This window comes from Sesamum indicum, linkage group LG1, assembly GCF_026168435.1.
Source record: "Sesamum indicum cultivar Baizhima isolate 11 linkage group LG1, ASM2616843v1, whole genome shotgun sequence".
Taxonomy (NCBI): Eukaryota; Viridiplantae; Streptophyta; class Magnoliopsida; order Lamiales; family Pedaliaceae; genus Sesamum; species Sesamum indicum.
This window is the reverse complement of record NC_142657.1, coordinates 21,981,874-22,002,464: the sequence shown is the minus strand read 5'-3', so window position 1 is coordinate 22,002,464 and position 20,591 is coordinate 21,981,874. Positions and strand designations below refer to the sequence as shown.

General features: G+C 33.0%; 3 protein-coding genes across 5 annotated transcripts; 2 read left to right on the top strand and 1 right to left on the bottom strand.

Annotated features, from left to right (window-relative positions):
• Positions 1-386: 386 nt before the first annotated feature.
• Positions 387-2,576, bottom strand: LOC105171071 (DUF641 family protein (DUF641)). The gene has a single exon (XM_011092083.3). It carries the CDS (start codon positions 2,364-2,366, stop codon positions 900-902), a length of 1,467 nt encoding a protein of 488 aa, XP_011090385.1. The 5' UTR covers positions 2,367-2,576; the 3' UTR covers positions 387-899.
• Positions 2,577-10,587: 8,011 nt separating this feature from the next.
• LOC105171062 (PLATZ transcription factor family protein) lies at positions 10,588-12,934 on the top strand. Of its 3 annotated transcripts, none has more exons than XM_088877814.1 (5): positions 10,588-10,987; positions 11,138-11,404; positions 11,579-11,653; positions 11,816-11,956; positions 12,246-12,934. In XM_088877814.1, the coding sequence occupies exons 1-5, from the start codon at positions 10,985-10,987 to the stop codon at positions 12,594-12,596; spliced, it is 837 nt and encodes a 278-aa protein (XP_088733940.1). In that variant the 5' UTR covers positions 10,588-10,984; the 3' UTR covers positions 12,597-12,934. The 3 variants fall into 3 exon arrangements, with proteins under 3 accessions (XP_088733940.1, XP_088733946.1, XP_011090372.1); XM_088877820.1 differs by having other exon boundaries at positions 10,593-10,987; positions 11,151-11,404; XM_011092070.3 differs by having other exon boundaries at positions 10,595-10,987; positions 11,138-11,314.
• Positions 12,935-16,862: 3,928 nt separating this feature from the next.
• Positions 16,863-20,104, top strand: LOC105171046 (vesicle-associated protein 1-3). The gene is made up of 7 exons (XM_011092051.3): positions 16,863-17,183; positions 17,491-17,561; positions 17,676-17,757; positions 17,884-17,999; positions 18,082-18,243; positions 19,405-19,482; positions 19,818-20,104. Exons 1-7 carry the CDS (start codon positions 17,132-17,134, stop codon positions 19,926-19,928), a joined length of 672 nt encoding a protein of 223 aa, XP_011090353.1. The 5' UTR covers positions 16,863-17,131; the 3' UTR covers positions 19,929-20,104.
• Positions 20,105-20,591: the final 487 nt, after the last annotated feature.

The following is a 20,591-nucleotide window of genomic DNA, read 5'->3' as shown; positions in this document are numbered from 1 at the left end:
CACTGGCATATGTACACTCAAAAACCAGAGAGAGCAAAGAAAAGCAAGTACGAGGCTAAACCCCATATAGCCAATATCCGGTTATCAAACATGAATGCCAGCCAATCACTCAACTCACCTTGTTGATGCATGTAAAATTGATCCAATTGCAGAAACTCTACTCCGTGAACACTTGGTACAGAAATGAGAAGAATGAAGTGGAATATGTAGAGCTCAAGTCTGTAGAACAAGTTATAACAAAGCCAAAAGACATGATACGGTCTCCTAAGAATTTCATTTGAATGAACACTTGAAGAAATAATACACTGTGATGACTGATCATGAAGTTAAACAACCAGGGTAATAGTTAAAAGGCAAGACTTAATCTTCATGTCACTGCAAGAGAGTTTAAATCAAATTTTCAACTTCGATGCACCACCTGGAAAACTTTAATTGATATACCATAGAAGAAACGAAAAAATCGTTCTCTAATACAACACCAAAAGTAAAGAAAAGTTGCTCAAAATTTCCAATAGCCAAGTGAATCAACCATTAGACTTAGTAACACAGAGCTACGTACAAGTTGATAACTATCTGTCAGTCTCACCCCAAACCCCTAAAGATAACAAGACATGCGAATGGAAAAATCATTACTTTACATTCTTCTTTTTACAATTACTAAGAGAACCTGTAAAAACTGAAAAGCAGAAACCTATAAGTGAAATTATACACAATGAACGAACTATGATCACGTATTCATTCGTGAGGGAGGAGCAAACCAAGACAATGCAACACGATATTTAAACTCTTGTGTCAAGAATTTACCTGCCAAGGCAACCCCTCCCAATATTATGCACATATTTCTCAGTTCCATTCCAATCAACGGACATAAATCTTCATCTATTTAAATAAAAAGAAACTCACTGCTCAGTACCCGTTAAGCCAGTGAGATAAACCTGGGACTGAATGACTGTCCTCCCAACTTTGAACCCAGGAACAACAGTGAACTCAACTCTTTGCCTCGTTTTTCTTGGCAAATTACATTTTCCCAAAACATCCTCCATGTAGACCATTGAAAACTCTACTCCTCTCTCCACCTGAAATATCTCAACCGCAGGGTTAAATGAATATGCCAATTTCTGGAGCAGCCATATGGAGCTTGCCATCCTAACAAACGACTCATAAAACACAGTCAACGACTTCCATGAGTCCAACACCTTCTCCTTCCTATCTAAATTGCTAAAAATTGATGATTCCATTGTTGGATGAATAAGTTCCTCATACTTCCTCTTACAAAACCGTGAAAACTCACATTTTGGGTTCTTACCCAAAATCTCCATGGGATTGCTCGCAATATGTTCAATTAACTGCCTCAAATAACCATTGCTCTCACTATCAATTACACCATTTTCACTATGTTTAGGGCCATTCCCATTGCATATAGTATCGCTATCACATAATCCAAAATCATTCTTATCAAAATTTTGGAACATACCCAAACAAACATAAGAGAGAAATGCATACCGGAAATGCCCCTTTTTCGCATAATCCACCCCTGAATAAACGTAATTAGACGCTTCCTCCAAATCCCACCCAGCCCTCGTCATCAAATCAATTAACAACTTTGTAAAACAACGCAATGACTTAATTGAATCGCCCAACATTGCTTCAAAAACCCGAATTGTCAACAGAACCTCCATCCCTGGACCCATATTCTCCTCTTTCAAACCCAATTTTCGGGTTAAATTGGCACTAGAAGCCCGAATTTTATCCAATTTTTTCCTCAAATCCCTCACTTCATCATCCTTAACATCAATCTGGGATTGCAGGGAGTTAACTACAGTCTCCAAAATCCTGAGCTTGCTCTGATTCTCCTGCACTTGAAATTCCAAGAACGACGCCGCTGGAAAGTCAAAACCGCTATTCGAACCTAAGCTCCTGTTCTTCGAATCCTTGTAAAAGTTCTTCATCTCAGTCAATTTCTGGAGAATTGAGACAATCGACTTATCAGCCAGTTCGAGGGCATCCTTGTCAATATCCGGCACATGGGCTGCCTGAAATTGCAAATACGAAGCTTCGAAGGAGGAGAGAGTGGCAAAGAGAGAAGGAACTAAAGCTCTGATTAAATGGGCACCCGAATAATCCGGGCTGGAACTCGAGTCCGGTTTAATGACGACAACCTTCTGGTCAGGGATGAATTCCTCAGCGGAGTCGAGGAGTAGGGTGACGTCACCATCGGAGTCGGCGGCGGCTGAATCTTCGGCGAAGAGCTCGTAGGTTTTGGTCCTGAAAGCGAGGGCGAATTTCTGGAACATATCGGAGATTTGCTGCGGCTGCTTGGACGACGCGCCGCCTTCCATCTCCACCATCTCCCGAATCCTATACATATACAATTGCGCCCTATATCTGGGACTGGGATAATGCAAATTCAGAGCCTGGTGTCGCGGTTGGAGGGTGTATGGATATGGAGGTGCTTTGGAATGACTTGGAAGGAAGGAATGTGTGCGTGAGTGAGTGTCTCTGTCGCTGTTCTGTTGTGTTCTGCTCTGTGTGTGAAAACTGAAATGTGGAATGTAATATGATTATATGAGTAGTGGGAGTTTGCTTTTATCATTTTCTTCTGCTCTTCGCTTTTTCTATTTTCTTTAGAGCAACGCCCCTCTAACTCTAATTTAATGTTTTTTCTCTTACCTTTTCTCCCCCCATTTAAAAGGTTAAAAATTCAAGAGTAATTTTATTCACTCATCTTTGAGTCCACACGAAACTATCATTGTTCAAATTTATTTGAATTATTATCGATATTATAAATTGAATTTGAATTTGATTTGTTTATTACTCTAATTGAACTCAAATGAGTTTTAATTAGATCAAACATGAGTAGTTTGATATATTTAGTATATTTTTATCATTTTTGTACTAATTGAGTCGGGGGGCCGAAAGCTTATCGAACAAAAATTATTTGTTCAAATTTGATTTTTTAAACTTAATAAGTTTTAATTGAGTATTAAATAATTTAATTTATTTTTTTACCCCTAAATTTAAGACCATGTGCCTTAATAAATAGAATAAATGGATAGTAAAAAGTTAGGTTAGGGTTGAATAAATTGGTAATTTGGTAGCATAACCCTACCCCAACTTGAACTGAACTCACCAACTTGATGGTACAAAATTGTATGTTACTTATTCACATACCAACCAAGAACGGAAAATACCAAACCTTTGTTAAAGAGTAAATAAAATATGAATACTTTAACAAAAGGAGGTTTTATGTTTTTATTAGTATCAAATATTTTGTTCCCTTTTTTTATCTATATCTATATTATCTATATCTATATTATATAAAAAGAAAGGCCCTCCGATCTCCATACTTACAAATAACGGTTAATGACATCGCAGCAACAATTTTTGTTAAAGCAAAAAAATACCCTTCAACTAATAATATAACTAACTTATTCAACATTTCAAATTTTATATTAACTAATAAATTCTTTTTTTTTCTTTCTTTTTTTAATGTAATATATTAATTTATATATTTAACTCTTATATAATATATTTTAAAGCGTGAAAGATTATTTATTATATACACGTAGGAACAACGTGCCACAACAGTCAGGGTAAAAAAAGAAAAGTTCATTTTTACTCATAAATAACAATTACTTACATAGTGTAATGTCCATAGTGTCGTATTATATATGAAATAATGGTCTGAATTTTCATAATAAGTTGTCTATAACCAATTTACCTCTATATTATATTGTGCGTATTTGTCAAAAATTAAGATCCTGATTTATTTGAAATAAATATAAATTAAAAATGTCATTTAATCTTGCAATAATTAATAAAATTTATGCCCTTTTTCCCTTTCTGGAAAGAAAAAAAAATAAAAAAAACTATATCATTAGCATCAAAATATTTTGTTGTTGTAGAGTCCTAGGGGGCCAACGGTAACAAGAGGAATGATAGAGTAACAGCGAAAATGCGGAGCGAGTGGGTGGCCGACCAATAGACAAATAGGAAAAAGTCCGACTTTCAAAGTCTTCCTGTTTTCGGCTGTGGTGTGGAACAACAAAGTTGTAGACTTGTAGTACTCCATAATGAAAGGGATGAAATTCATAAACATCGATTCTACAAATTTAAATATATTTATTAAAAGACGTAATATATGTGAGTTGTAATTTCAAGTTTAAATCTTATTAAAAATAAAAAAAAATTATCAATTTATATAAGTGCATTATAAATTAATGGAAGAAAAAAAAAGACGATAAGCTAATTATGTTTCTCTGGTTGGCTCAACAAAGGGAGGTCAATCCCTATGTTGTGGTAGAGCTAACTGAGCATCTCGCATCCTCATCAATTTATAATACTTGATTTACTAATAACTGATTTGATTATTACTATGTCGATAGTAATCAAATTCAACGAATTCTAAACAAATTGTCGGAAAAAATAATTAAAAACCAATCTCGAGAAAATTAAAGAAATTTGAACTACTACCTAAAATTTGACTTGTTATGGATTGTGGAAGAGAATTGAAAGAAAAAGGAGAAAGAGAGAATGGTTTTGGTGGAAGGTTGGAGTTTGTTAGAGTTTCAAGTCAAAAATGGGGAGATTTTAAAAGTATATTGACCAAAGAGAAGAAGACAAAAGCCACAAAACAATAAAGGCCTCACTCCTTCTCTATTTAATATTTATTGGTGCCATGTTTGGGGGGTAGTTTTATTGTGTAATTAGTTGTCTGTCATTTGTTTTTTTCTCTCTTTTCTTTCATTTCCTAAGTAGGAATAATCTTAAAGATGCTTTAGAAGATGTTTGTTGGGCCATCAAGAGTAGCTGGGAACTGGGAAAGCCTGTGGCTGTACAGTACTCCACTTGCTCTAATCATTGTCATTTCTAGTTCTTGTCAGCCCAAATTACATTGTTATTCATGTAATTGTGAGTTGTGATATATTTATTCCTGTATTTTTTTCTTGACAAAATTATCCTCATAAACCAAAACAAAACCTATACCTTTTTTATCTTTGTTCTCATCGTCTTCACGTATTAGATGTTTTATAAATGCATATAATGTTCCCTAAATAAAAATATATTAAAAGGTAAATTTGTCATAAACATAATTTCATTTCATTACTAATTGTTCCTTTATGATTACCAATCATGTGAATAGAATCAACTAAGGTATGATCATTTCATTGCTATATATTCCTTGTGTATACCAATCATAAGAGTGCTATTCAAGTATGATTCCTTTTCCATCCTTATTCCGTTCTCTCTCAATCTCAAACTACATTTCAATCATGCACTTAATCTTGTTTTTGGCCCATTTAGTCCTGAACTCTGCATATTTCGTCCTATGATGACAAAAAAATTGGTCATCCATAAATTGTTCTGTCAAAATATATTGTAAAAAAAGACATAGCAATAACGTGTCAACTTACGTGGCACATGGCAATGATATGTCAAGACATGTGGCATGTCATTTTTCCAACAATACATGTTTGGCTAAAAAAAATTTATGGGGATCAAATTCGACGTATCAATACCAAATGTACGAGTTTCAAAATTAAATAGATTAAAATAAAAGGTTAGATGTGTGAGAAAAACATAAATTACATGAGATTATTTAGAACTACTAAAGATGCATGACTAAATGTGTGGAACCCAAATAAAAATATAAGTTTACCTTTTTGTTATGTTATTAAAAAATAGGAGATATATTTGATTGTTCTATCATTGTTTTTGTGGTTTAATTTCATGTTTTTGCTCCACACAATACTTAATAACTTTTTATCAAAAAATCAAGATTTTAGAGGCCACTGCAAATATAAAGTTTGTCGTTTTATATAAGTATGTAAACTGGCGATATATAATAAATTTATAATACTTGATGTAATAACTGTAAAATTGAATATTTATTAACACATTAGACGTGTCGTAAATTGCAAGGGGCAATTTATAATACTGGTTTAGTGGAAATGATCCTTTAACTATGTCATGGATTAGAATATTTAATTGAGTAGAGATTATTACATAATTAAGAAGTGGGTGACAATGAATAGGATTCTCCACCCACCAATCCATACTTTACTCAAGAAAATAGAGATTCGTTATCTTTGTCGTAGCCAAAAAATAATAATGGGGGTGGGTAAGGGTTTCTTCTTATTGTCACGCGGACCACTGCCCCTCCTCCTCCTCGTCGCATATCATTAGTTGTCTGTACGGACTACGTTGTCACCTTTGCTCAAGTCATAGTATTGGTAGGGCGTAGCCCACCATTTTGTTTGCCCTAATTATTAAAAACTAAAACTAAGGGACGGACAATTATCATTTTTTGTCATCGAAGGCGACATTTCTTTAGGACAAGAATCACATCTACATCATACTCCTCAAATTAATGAAATATTGTCCTTCTCCCCAATTTATGAGGATTATAAGACATTGCTTATTTTTGTGTATGAAATAAATACATATAATTATTTATGTATATAGATTACTATCCTAATCAGACTAGCAAAGAAATTATCATTAATATATAAGGTAAACTATAATAGGTTACTTTAAAAAATTATTATAATTATAAGTATCTCCCTCAAATTAACGAATGTCTTATAAATTCTCCTTCACGACGTGATAATTCATTGTAGGAAGTATTTATTAAACGATGTTAATCCAAAAATAATATTTATAATTTTTTAAATAATAAAGAGATATTTATAATTATAACAAATTTTGAGAGCCCGTTTTAATTTATCCTTAATATATATATATATATATGTAACTTTTTTATATTCACAATTGAAGAAAAAGTAGGTGATGATGCTGTCAATACTTTGATTGGTCTAAAGATTTCGAATGGCGAGCCCAACTAATCGTACATTTGTCCAGATTGAGGAGAAAAGTGAAGCCCAGCTACAACTTCAATCCTAGCCCAACATCTTACTGGACAATTTTAAAACACGAAAAGCCCAAAAATGGCCACAATATGAAAAGTGAAAGCAAAAAACCATTTTCCTCTAAACGAAAAAAAAAAAAGGAAAAAAAAAGAGAGAATCGGGACTCGGGCACATTATTTGGTTTTCTCACACCATAAAATCAAACTTAAAAAAAGTTTTTTATTATATATATATATATATATTTCAATTTGGGTGGGGGTGGGGGGTCTAAGGTCATTTATCATACTTCAATAACACAACAATGTACGATCATATAAATCCCATACTAAAGTGTCTCTTTAATATAAAAATAATTAAAAATCTGACGAGAATTGAAAGATAAGTTTCTTTTCTTTTTTCTTTTTTGGTTTTCTAACATTGTGGATGATATGGATGTAATAATTGTTGTTGTTCCGTGGAGAGTGTGTTTGAGGCAAATCCAAAGAGATGAAGTGGAGATATATGGCATTAATTAATGAATGAGGTGTTTGTGTCTGGAAATTTTAGGGTTTTTTACAGAAATGTAAGAGAAAAGACACAGAAAATAAAAAAACATAATGGGTTTGTTGAATGACATTTAAGGAAATGGTGGGAGGGTATTGTATTTGTTTGCAATATAGGTATATAGCACAATTTTGGGTGGTTGAAATGCAGACAAAGAGGAGTTTGGGAAAATGGCAACACACAGCAGCAGCAAGTACTGAAAGCCAGCACTGCACCCAACCCCCAGGCTGCAAACAACAGTGTTTGATTAAATTTATTTAAAACATTCTATAAGGTTGTACATTTGGTAAAACAAGATGACGAGTATGTAAGAAGACGTTAATAATGTAGTTTGTTTATATTTTAGGAATAAGCTAAAAATTCTTTACTTTTTTTTTTTTTTAAAAAAAAGCGAGTATATAAGCTTATGCCATCTTATTCTTGATTTTATAATCTTTTTTTATATATAAACTCCTGAAAGCTCGTTTGGTGCTCCCGGAATTTGACTAAAAAAGACAAAAATAAATAACATCGTTTATTGAAAAAATAGGGAGTAATGATATTTAAGTAAGTGAAATATTTAAAAACGAAACCAAACAAGGCCTTAACAAGAGTTGAAATTCTCGGGTAACGCGCTGTTTTGGGGGGTTGGAATTGTATGTGAAGGGGGTAGGGAGTGTTGATTATTACAATTATTCAATTTTGTATTTTGTTGTTGTGCTGTCTCATTGTTCACTAAAATCCCATTTTCATTGCTATAGGAAAGGAAAGAATTCTAGTTATTATATTCGAATGTGTGGAGTGAAAAGACAAAAGTGGGCTTACAAAAAAGGGAAAGCCAGAAATAGCAATGGTATAGTTTCAAGGTGAGACTGAGGGCACTGCAAGAAGGATTACAGAAAGCTGAAAAGGGAAAACACCCTCTACTTTCTTGTTTTACTCTAACATACATACATCCATCCCTTCCCACCCCAACTCCATATTCAAATTTCCCAACCCATTCATCTTCAAATCTTGTGGCTCAGATGGATTTGAAATCCTTCCATTCAATTTTGTCAACCAGACACAATTAAAAATTAAATACATTTTGTATTCCTAAAATATGCATACAAACGCATTCACTGTCTAGAGTATAAAACGTTAAAAAATAAAGTTTTGAGTTAGAACAAATAACACATTCTTACCTACCTCCTTAAACTATGTTTTATGGCAAAACTTCATCATATACTATTTTTAGTGATTTTGAATAATAATTGCCTAATTCATAAATTTTTGAAAAATAATAATATATAAAAATGTATATAAGCTTAATTATTATTCAAATAATCCTCGATCATGATCAAACAATTTTGATTTTTCCATACACGAGTTCCTGAATTCGAGCTATAACTATTATTCAAATAATGAGTTTGTCGGTGTAGTCTGTGCCATAATTTAAATCAACATAAAAATACTTTATAAACATCTTTTGAGTTAAATTACATCAACAACCCCATAAGGAGTATATTTGTAATTTGTAAAGAGTGGATAGTGTTGGTGAAAGTACATTAATTTGATTTAAACTAAAAAACATTTGGATAGATTCTTGAAATGCATGCATGTAACACGCAATCATTATGGAGATACGAGATTAATTTCTTTTTCTTGTCAAATATTAGGATTGTGTGAAACTGGGTTTAATGTCGTAGTTGTGGTTGGGATGTATTACACCCACCTAGACTAGTATACACTACATGATGATAGTGACAAAGCATACTTCCAATATGGTCGATTTATTTATTTGGAGAAATAATATGGTCGATTTCACATGCCACAAATTACACCACTTGGAACACCTCCAATTTCTATTTCCTTTCCCTTTCATGTTTTGCTTGTCGGTCATAATATTATTGTAGTAATAAGCACAATTTTCTATGGGTCGACACAATTTTTGAACTACATCATACCCAATATGAGTATGGTAAATTTAGTCCATATCATATTTGAAAATATACGAAATAATACTATATTTATTATATAATTTAAAAAAAATAATTTAAAATTGGTGTGTAATTCACAAAGGACGACCAATCACATAACCACTGTTATAATAAATATTTTAGTAGTTGATTTATAAGTTATGATTAAAAAGATTTATCAACCTTTTAAGCATGGAAGTATATATAACCAATCTTAACGACTCAAACAAGAAGAATAATATTGAATTCGGATAGACTGATGATATATATATAAAATATAATTTTAATTTTGAAAGGGCTGAAAATTAGAATTATCCGAAAACAGAGTGAGAAATAAAAGATTGGGGGTTTGTATTTTGGCGGTATCCCAATAAAGATGGTATTGGTGGTAGCTAAGCCAAACATTTGTCACTTGAGATACGGTGAGTGAATGATGGGTGAGTTTAAACAACATATACATACATACATACATCTTCCCCCATTTGTTTTACTAATGGGTCTTTTCCATTTTTCACCGAGAAGTGAGAAAAAAGTCACCATCTCTCTCTCTCTCTCTCTCTCGTCTTGTCATTTAGCTACTACTACTACTACTACCCATCTGTTCACACAGAGAGAGAGAGAGAGAGAGAGATGATTAGGCAGCCACCCAACCATACACGTACAAGTCTATCTAGGGTTTCGGGATGGCTTCTATAATTATTTTTAGGTTTTAAGAAAAAGATATTCACCCAAACAAACCTTTTCCACTTCTATTAATTTTAAATCCTCAAATTACAGAAGAAAGAGGGTAACAGGTTGTGGCTTATCTTGCAAGATTTTTCAGTATTTAATGTTTTGGAAATTTGTAAGCTATTAAATGCAAATCTATTAAAAAAGTTTAATTATATAGTCAGTAGAAAAACATATATTATACTGATATAGCATAATTCACATGATTTATTATTTTCTATTTTTAATTTCAAATGAAAATCTAAATATTCAAAATGTTGTATTTTTCCCACTCCAAAATAATAAAAAGGGTAGAGTTTGATAATTATATAATAATTTGTAAGATATGAGAATGAATTTGATGTGTAAAAGGTAATTAGAAATGGTGGTGTATTTGTATATAGATAAGACAAAAAGCAAAATAGGGAGTGGTACAATTACAAAATGAGGGAGGGGAGTAGAGAGTACGAAAGAATACTAAAAATTACAGAGCAGAAAAGAGCACTACTACAACAAAATACACACACACGCCATTCCCATTCCCATTCCCATTCCCACCATTAGCCCAAAAACTTTAAATGAGGCCAACCCCTCCACTCCTGTTCCTTCATTGATAACAGTAACACCAGTATCAGTTTTGCAGGCGCCGTTCTCCTCTTTTCTTACACCCTACATACACCATCACCCTCTCTCTCTCTCTCTCTCTATATATATATATATATACATACAAACACAAACATAGAAATTGAATATATTGATGTAGATATATATTAGTATTACATGTATGGTCATATATATATATACACACACTACAGAATACAGAGATCTTTCTCCCTGATATCCTGATGAACCCTTCTCCACCACTATCTTTATAACATACAGATTCTACCCAAAACTTTCAATTTCAAACCCAACAAAATATAAGTCATGGTGGGGTCTCTTTCTTACTCTCTTCTTTCTCTCTGAGTATTCCCTTTCTTTCATTTATTTCAAATCATCTGCCAAGAATTTGAGGGCTGGGTGAAATGAGTTAATTCCTCTTTTTTTTTCTTCCTTTTTTTTTTTTTTTGCTAATTTCAGTTGGATGCTTCAGAGGTTCCGGGGTGGTTGTCGGCCCTCTTGACGGAGAAGTTCTTCAATGCCTGCATAATTCACGAGGACGCAAGGAAAAATGAAAAGAACGTCTTTTGCTTGGACTGCTGTGAGGGAATTTGCCCTCACTGCTTCATCAGTCACCGCTCTCACCGCCTTCTACAGGTCTCAAATTCTTCAAAATTTGGTTTTCTCCAAAACAAAACTAAGAGTATTCCCCCCCGCCCCCTTGCATCCGTTGAAGTCCTCATGCTGGTACTTAAATTCAGCCTGTCTTCAAGAAAATTGTCTTTTCAGTTCTTTGTCTTTATGTACTCAGCAGCTTTGAGTTTAAAACTGTAGTATTTAATTTTCTTGAAATTTTGTTGCATGTTTCACTTCTTTTTGGGTCATAGATGGTTTGATTTCTTTTTTTCCTTTTGTTCTCAGATAAGGAGGTATGTGTATCACGATGTTATAAGGCTTGTCGATGCTGATAAACTGATGGACTGTGCTCAAGTGCAAGTAAGTTTGAGAGGAGCTACAAGAATCTACTGCAATTACATAATCTGAATGGGAATAATGATCTCCTTGTTGAATATATGCCTTTCCCGTTTATACCTTTTTCAACAAGTGTAATTCCTTTTCAATTGGGGTTTCTAAAAACTTTCATTCTCTTTTCTGCAGTCTTATACCACTAACAGTGCAAAAGTAGTATTCTTGAATCAGAGGCCTCAGACAAGGCCACCGAGAGCTTCCGGCAACCTCTGCATCACTTGTGACAGGAACCTGCAAGAATCCTCTCTTTTCTGCTCTCTCTCCTGCAAGGTGCATGCAGTTTTTTTACACATACACGCAGTAAAAAAAACCCTAAAATTTCTTGAATTTTCAATACGCTTTACAAAATTACGACGTGTTTGGATTTGAATTTACAAAACCAAATTCGGAAAATATTTTCCATTTCTCTCATCTGGGTAGTTTGTTGGTCCACCCACTCACACACATATTAGGGGTTTTATTACCTTGGCGAATTTGTAATATTTTTGCAAGTTTTGATTTCGACCCATTAAATATTTTCCATGTTTCTCATCTTGGTGGTCTTTATCCTTTCGGACAGCTTCAACATATACTCAGAAGTGGGTGCAAGCTCTCTATGTATCTTCGCAAATGTGAATTTCTGGCTCTGCCTGAACCGGGTCTAGACGATGGACAGATGACGCCTGACTCGGTGCTTGAACATGCTGGTTCCATGAGGACGGAATCCGGTTCAAGCAGCGGTGGCGGAGCCGGGTTAATAGAATGCCCTAACCTTAGCTGCACAGCGACGACAGAGGTTGTGAAAAAGAAAAGAAGCAATCTACCAGGCTGCCGGTCCGCGATGAGACCCGCTTGTAGACCAGCTAATGAAATCTCAGAGTCGATGATGAACCGGAGGAAGGGTACGCCGCACCGGTCTCCGCTTCATTGATATGTGTACTGACTGAGTAGTGGTTGATGGGAGAGGGGAACTTAAGTAAAAAGGGTGGTTGAGGGCAAAATCGGTATTTGAACTTTATCTACCAAGGGCATTTTAGGGTTATGACCTGACCTCCCAAATTTTGTAGAGTACACTTGTTTTCCCCTCCCCCTGTTCGATACTAAGTTATAAATGGTTACTTTCTACTTGCTTCTTTTCGACTAGTGAAAGTGACTCCATAGGGACCATTTTGCTACCCTTTTAACTTGGCACTAATCAAATTTAGTCCCATGAATGACTTGAAATTAGTGGACCCTTTTGATTTTGATTGCATATATATATTTATACTCGATGGTTAATCCAATGATTATTGTTTGTTATTAAGTAAGTGTTTAGTACTACTTAACTACATTGTGGCCTTGATTTTGTCATCTCTTTTTTTGTCTTCTTTTTGTTCTATGGCTCTTGCTCTCATATCACCTGCTATGAGAATATCAAATCCTGTGAATCATGAATTTCAACTTAATATAGGTGTTGCTACGAATTATAATGTGAATCCCGCAACTTTAGCACAATCTAGGCATTGTGGTTGATTAGGTATATGAATATAGATACTAAATAGTGTGAATCATACCACTCATCATATGTGATATCAAGTATACTGTTTGATATTTTCATATTCAGTCTTACCGATCGGCATAATATAGGTCTCATTGCTAATTTGACATAAAATATAATATTTGGTATCGTTATATTCAATAATACCGTTCAACATAATTTAGGTCCCACTGCTAATGTGACGTGAAGTATATTATTTGGTATTTTCAAATTCAATTTTACAGTAAACCATAATGTAGGTCGTACTGTTGATGTGACTTGAAGTAGATCATTTGGTATTTTTATACTCAATCATATCTTTCAATATGATGTAGGTCCTACTGCTGATGTGACATGAGATGTAATATTTTGTGTCTTTATTTTCAATCCGGATATGAAAATATAACTTACTATGTTTTTTCTAATATGATCTAATATTTAAATGACAAAGTACATATGTTGGATTGTAAATGTGATCCTAGTGTAGTTGAGGTTTTGAAGTGGGAGTGTTTGGTCCCAAGTCTTTATGATGTTTGGTTGTTTGTTTCTTCAATTTGTTCAAATGGGCATTATGAGTCTTGGTGTCTAGTTGACGTGTGAAACTATCAAACAGTTATATGCTTGTGTTGGATTCAAATAAAAATCACAATTATATTCTTTGTAATCTTGTTATCTAATGACATTTCTTAAATATGTTATCATTTACAAGTTTCTTGAAATATACCGATGAAGTTTGTGACTTTATAAGTATCATATACCATTTAAAGTTTTCATATGGTTAATCTTATAGTGTACACAAATACTGCATTGGTTAGATTTAGTGTACTTGATAGTATCGACCAAAGTATTATTATTGTAATAGTTTGTTAGATATTGATATCTGATAGGAATGATTGCATTCAATTTAATTCAATTAATAATATTTCATCGCTCTTACTTCAAAAAAATATGATACTAAATTGAAGGGATAATTATACTCTCCTCCCATGATATTTGATGTAGTTATATGTAAATAGTATGTGATTTGAAAAATAACATCTAGTACCTTTTGATTTTGTCTAACAAATAAATCTCCGTTAGTCAAATTTGTTGATATTAATAAAAAGAACATATAAGAATTTATATTTATCCACGATTGACTTGTTACTAATTTTTTGCAAGTCAAATGAATCCTTTCATGACCAAATTACGCTTATATATACATTCACACGTTACTGTATGTGATGTGATATATTTTCATCATTACAAGGGTAGTTTAGTTAGAAAAAAGTAATTTGGCCTACAATAAGTCGTAAGTAATTGAACCGACATTAAGTATCAATTTTTATTTAATTTTTATATTAATATGAACAAATTCAGTAAATTTTGACTACGAATGGACTTATTTGATACACGAAAGTAAACTAAAAAAATATTAAATATAACTTTTTTCAAATCACAGGAAATTTATGTATAATTATACCAAATTTCAAGAAAAATGAGTGTAATTGTCCCTAAATTGAATGCATCATTAATTCCCATCCCCTTGATTAAAAGCATGTTGTTTCAATTTTGGTTGTGGTTGGTTGGTGGAGGAAATCTTTAAATTAATTCAACAAGTACTCTTCTTGCTGAGTTCTGCCGATCTTCAAACTTTAATACACAGGATTACAATCATTTCATAGTAGCAATTAGGTGGGGCTGGGTGTACTAGGCCACGCATGCTTTTAATGGCAATTATCATGTACAGATTTCGGTATTTATTGCCACCTCAATGGAAACAAAATCCCAAAGAATTTCCTCAACTCAACAAATTATTAATTTCAATATTTTTTGGTAAAATATTAATATAAATGCATATAAATAAGGAGTTGAAGAGGAGTAGTTGGTCAGTTCATAATGCATAATAAACCTTATAAATGTAATATGTTGGCCATTAAATTATTTCTCCACATAGCAACTACCTAAAGTCTGGATAAAATTATAATTTTCATTTTGTTCTAAGCTAATTTTAATTTAGTGTTTAATTAGTATAAGTATCGATTATCGTCGATAAAATCTTCATATTATCCTAATGCGCTCGGGATTTAGTATTTATACCCCCTCAAATATTTTTTTCTCGAGTTCGAAGCTAAGGAGGCGGACTCTTATTGAAGATCTTTTGGTCATTATTGTCCTACTGAACCCTGATGCCAATCGAGTATGAAGAACAAAATTCTAGAATTTTAATATAGTATTAGGATATAGTCTATTAAACATGCAAAATTTAATAGCCATGACTTAAATGGCTAAGCTGATCCTGCTCGTCTTTTCCCACATCTGTTCCGCCAAAAATAAAAATAAAAAAAAAACTCGAGAAAGAATTTTATTGGATTTTTTAATTATTTTTTTAGGGGAGCAATATTTGAAATGTTAAGATGTATTATTGATTAAATGGGATATTTAAAGACTAATTAAATACAAGAAATAATACATCTTATTCAAATTATGAGGCACGCAATTTCCATCAAATACATAAAATAAAAAGAGGAGGGAGGGAGTAATATTGGTAGACATGAATCGAACTATAATCATGCCTAATTTCGCATGGTGTAATTGAGAGAGGTATTATTATAGTTGGAAAAACAATGGATAATAATAAAGATAAACAATCTGACATAAATCAATAATTATTTATGTGTATATAGATTATTTAATTATATACGTATTTAATTGTAAATTGAGTTAATCTTTAACAACGGAAGTATAACGATTCACATCTCTGAATTTGGCTCGTCTACAATTTCATGCATGAACACGTCGTCTTTCTCATTATCTTAAAGATCATCCTGCGACCACTTTTAAGATTACTCCACGTTGGATGTTATTCCAAATATTATGCAAATCACGAACATACCTTACTTGCATCGTCGAATACTACAAGATTAAACTCACTCGTTTATACACCCCAAATTTAATAAGTTTATGGTAATGCTTCAAGAAAAAAACATAAAGAGAAATATAGAGAGAGTCTATTTGGAGGAATACAAAGTTTATTTCAAACATATTATCTCAAATTAGTCAGTATCTCAACATGTATTTTGAATATTAGAAACTCTATTGAATAGAATTTATGTTAATGGATTCTTTATCTTAACATCAAGTTATAAGACTTTAAACTCTATATTGAATATGAATGCATATTAAATTATGGCTCCATAAACTTAACTCAATGTCCAACAATAACATCAATAATAATAATAATAATATGGATAGGTTACGACGAACTCCCATAAGATTTGGCATAATTAAGAATACCCTCGTTGTTTAAAAATTTATCAATGTCACCTGATTTTAATGGTTGTTTACAATTAGCTCATTCCTTTAGTCCCCGTTAGATTTTCATCCATTTTTATGGTGAACTGACCGAAATATCTTTGTAGATTAAAAATTATAATTTTATTTATTTCTTAAATTTTTTTAGTTTTTTATTGACTAAATGAATAATTTTTTTAAATATTGAGGGAATATTCACAATTATGCTAAATTTTAAAAAATAATATTGTAAGTTATCCTAATAATAATCACAATAATAATAATAATAATAATAGAGCAATCCCAGTAATAAAACACTAATGCACGCATATTTATTTGGTCACACGTGCTTAGTCATCGACGAAATTCATTGAATTAATTATATGTTCTTTTTCCCCTCTTCTCACATCTTTCTTATTTAAAATTTTCTTTTTATATGTCATAATTACTTTTTTTTTGGGATCATGTCAATCATTTTAGTTTGATTTTTGTTTTCATTAAAATCGCTCATTGCCTTCGTTGGTTGATTTCGTCGGGGGCAATACAGAGACCCAGAAAACGAAATTACTCTCGCTTTCAAATTCTCGATCTTTTTCTCCTTTACCGATTTCCTAATCTCGAAACTTTCAGATTATTTTTAGATATAATTTTGTTGATAGAAGCCGAAATTCAGAAACATGAGCATGGGAGATTTTCTCGGTATTCAGCCCTCAGAGCTGAAATTCCCATGTAAGCGAATTTCTTAGGATTTTTTTCGGCTTTTTTTGTTCGTTTTCCTATAAAGCTGAAGAGAATAGAAAAAGAGAATGCTGTCTACTTTATGGGTTTTTTCTCGTAAGCTGCTGTAGGATACTTTCTGAGGTTCTTTTTTGTGTTTCCCTTTAGGTTTTCATCAATCAAAGATTTTATATTTTATGTGTTAATCTCTTTTTGGTTGCAAATAAATGAGAAGAGTGTTTCTTTCAATTTCAATTTTGATGAGTTAATTTTGTATGTATGGGTTTTGATTATCTTTTATGTGGGCTCGTGGATACAGTTGAATTGAGGAAGCAGAGCTCATGTTCTATGCAGTTGACCAATAAGACTGATCAGTATGTTGCATTTAAGGTTAATATCTTTTCTCTAAATCATAATTTTAGTTTAAGTATTTTAATGCTTCTGTGAGATGTTGGGTAGAAGTTAATAAGCTGTCTGAATTATGATGAGTTATTGATTGAAAAGGTGAAAACAACCAACCCCAAAAGGTACTGCGTTCGCCCTAATGCCGGCGTTGTTTTGCCCAATTCTGTGTGCAATGTCACAGGTGAATAACGGCCTATGTCCTTTCTGGAGATTTCTCTCTTCGATTGTGTTGTTTTTGCAATTTTCGGCTTATATACTGAAATCTGGTTGATTGGTTCTCTTTGTTTCTTTTTATGTGGTTTTGTAGTCACTATGCAAGCGCAAAAAGAGGCTCCTCCTGATATGCAATGTAGGGATAAGTTTCTGGTTCAGAGTGTTATTGCTCCAGAAGGTGCAACTAATAAGGATGTAACACCAGAAATGGTGGGTTGAGTATGTTAGAAAGTGATGACTTGTGAAGCCTTGTAAGCTTGTCTTTGTATTACTTCCGTCAATCATTTTGCAGTTTAACAAGGAGGACGGGAAGCTTGTTGATGACTTCAGATTGAGGGTTGTTTTTGTTCCAGCTAACCGTCCCTCTCCAGTACCTGAAGGAGATGAAGAAGGGACTTCTCCTGGAACGTCTTCAGCTGAGGATGAGATTAAAAAATCTTCATTGCCTGAAGCTGTGAGTGTGATTCGTACTTGTTTTTTGTTTTCCTAACTCAGTTATGGTCAAAATTGTTATTTCAGTCCCTTCAAGTTCCAGCTAGCATTCACGGTAATAGTTTGAAATAATTACGTGGTGTTTGTTTGATATAACTATGAGAACTTCATGTGGTGTTTGATGGAATCGCATGTTCATAAAAGTTCAAAGATGTCTTCTAGTAGTATTGATGGTATAGAATATTTATCTTTTTATGACGTAACCGAGTTCCCCTGTTCATTCTTGGATGCTTCATCTCCTACAATGAAGGTAGTGGGAAGCAAATGTCTATGAAGCATTGGGGATCTACAGGTTGTTGGTCTTAACACTACCTTTGTTGAAAAGCTTTCAGTTAAATGGAACAGTAGCAAATCATGCATTTGAGTGAGTTTTAGGAGAAAGCTTGAATTAGACCATCTTAGAATAAGGCCTGAAATGCATGTTCTCTCACTGTAACATTTTATCTAAGAAAATTATCAACAAAGTATGCAAATGGAAAGTCAGTTTCTCCATATCATCTTTTCTTCTTGTGTTTGCTAACATAACTGAGACAGACATTCACTTATGAAGGATCAAGGATATTTAGTTTGCTTTTAAAAAATTAATGCATTTAGTTTTGATGAGATATTAGTTTGCATAACTGAAGGGTTTGTCTTTTAGGTTTGAAATGCATGGTGTACTAACTAATATAACACAAGTAATTAGCAGTGAGAAGGATTTGAGATGACTCTAAAACTGCCTATGGTATATTCAACACAATAACCCAATGATGAATAAAGAGCAACATAACATAGAAATCCATGATAACTCAAAATCATCAGAGCAGTTACAATGTGTTTGTAACTTTAGATACAAAACATCTTTGGGGATTTACCTTGGCTTTTATGTAAGTTAACCTTCACCACAACTTCGGTGAAAAATTAAAAAGGAAGTCAACCAATTTGGAGGGTGGGATGGTTGGGTCAAACTGATTCCTTACATGGTTAACTGCAGTCTGTTCTTTTCATTTCCGGAGCTGCTTTATTCTAGATATTAAATGGTTGTGCCATTTTCTTCAAGGATCTACTATTTTCTATTTCAAAATTTTGTAATGTTTCTTGGGTAATGTTGCCACTAGATTTGATTTTTTTCTTTTATCTTCAGGCACAGTCAGTTGTCTCAAAGTTGAATGAGGAGAAAGCTTCTATTATTAAACAAAATCAAAAGCTGCTCGGAGAATTGGTATGCTTTGATATCTCTGCACTTGCACAAGCTTACTTATATCCTTTCTCTTAGAAAAGAATAACTACTTAGATTTGGATTCAGACATTTGCCTCGGGTGTTTATATAGCATACGTAATTGAAACGCATGTCTTTAAATTAAGTTGAGAGTCCACACCTACACGTACACATACTGATCTATGTTGGCGGTCAATGCCTTCAGAATGCAAGTTTTGGTGAGGCTTGTAATCACGAGAAGTATGCATCTGCTTCACTAATTTGTTTCTGTATTTAGTGATGCCATTAATCTGCCAATTCTATATCACCAAACATGCTATGCCACATTTGCTGGGCAGGAATTGATGCAAAAACGAAGCAGAGAAGGGCAACGTGGTGGCGTATCTGTTGTGGCAGTAGTGGTTGGGCTACTTCTGGGTATATTGGTGGGATACTTGATCAGGAAATAAAAGTTAATATGCAAGAAAGTCTACATTCTTTGTTCAAATGTCCTAAATTTGCACTCTACATTCTTTGTTCAGATGTCCTAAATTTGCACATCTGGTTTTGCCCTTCTTAATTCATGCAAAAAATTGCTGGATGTTCCATTATTTATCATCAGATTTTGGGGAGTTGGATTCTTTCAGAGTTTGGAGGTATCCTGCTTGTGATGGTGGCATGTACAATGAACCAAAGTTACAAATAAGATTCATGCATATGCTTACCCCGGATACTAAAAAATGCACTCAGTGTGCGTGTGGTGTTGTGTTTTTTTACGGTAATTAACAAATATTATTTGATGTTTGGAAAATTATTAATACCCCTTAAATAAAAAATAATTATGTTCGTAAAAGTATTTAAAATTATAATTCATAAAAGTAACTTGTATGTTCCCTAATAATGAGGAGGTGTTTATAATAATACCCAAATTTAAGAAAGGTGGTTGTAGTTTACCATTTTTCTAAAGAAAAAATAAAAACTATATATGTGCATATATAGATAATAATAATAGTTAAAAAAAAGCCTCTACGTTCTATTGTATAATAATAATTGCTGTATTTTTCCTTTCCCTTATATTGGGTTAATTGCAAAGCCTGTATTAATTTAGTTGAGATATTAATAACACTGTTTTG

Excerpts from the sequence above, each read along its gene's own strand:
- LOC105171046 (XM_011092051.3), top strand. The coding sequence starts at position 17,132 with ATGAGCATGGGAGATTTTCTCGGTATTCAGCCCTCAGAGCTGAAATTC. Across the intron at positions 18,244-19,404 it reads AATCTTCATTGCCTGAAGCT|GCACAGTCAGTTGTCTCAAA; the intron begins GTGAGTGTGATT and ends TTTTATCTTCAG. Across the intron at positions 19,483-19,817 it reads AAAAGCTGCTCGGAGAATTG|GAATTGATGCAAAAACGAAG; the intron begins GTATGCTTTGAT and ends TTTGCTGGGCAG.
- LOC105171062 (XM_088877814.1), top strand. Across the intron at positions 11,405-11,578 it reads CCGTTGAAGTCCTCATGCTG|ATAAGGAGGTATGTGTATCA; the intron begins GTACTTAAATTC and ends TTTTGTTCTCAG. Across the intron at positions 11,957-12,245 it reads TCTGCTCTCTCTCCTGCAAG|CTTCAACATATACTCAGAAG; the intron begins GTGCATGCAGTT and ends CCTTTCGGACAG.
- LOC105171071 (XM_011092083.3), bottom strand. The coding sequence starts at position 2,366 with ATGTATAGGATTCGGGAGATGGTGGAGATGGAAGGCGGCGCGTCGTCC.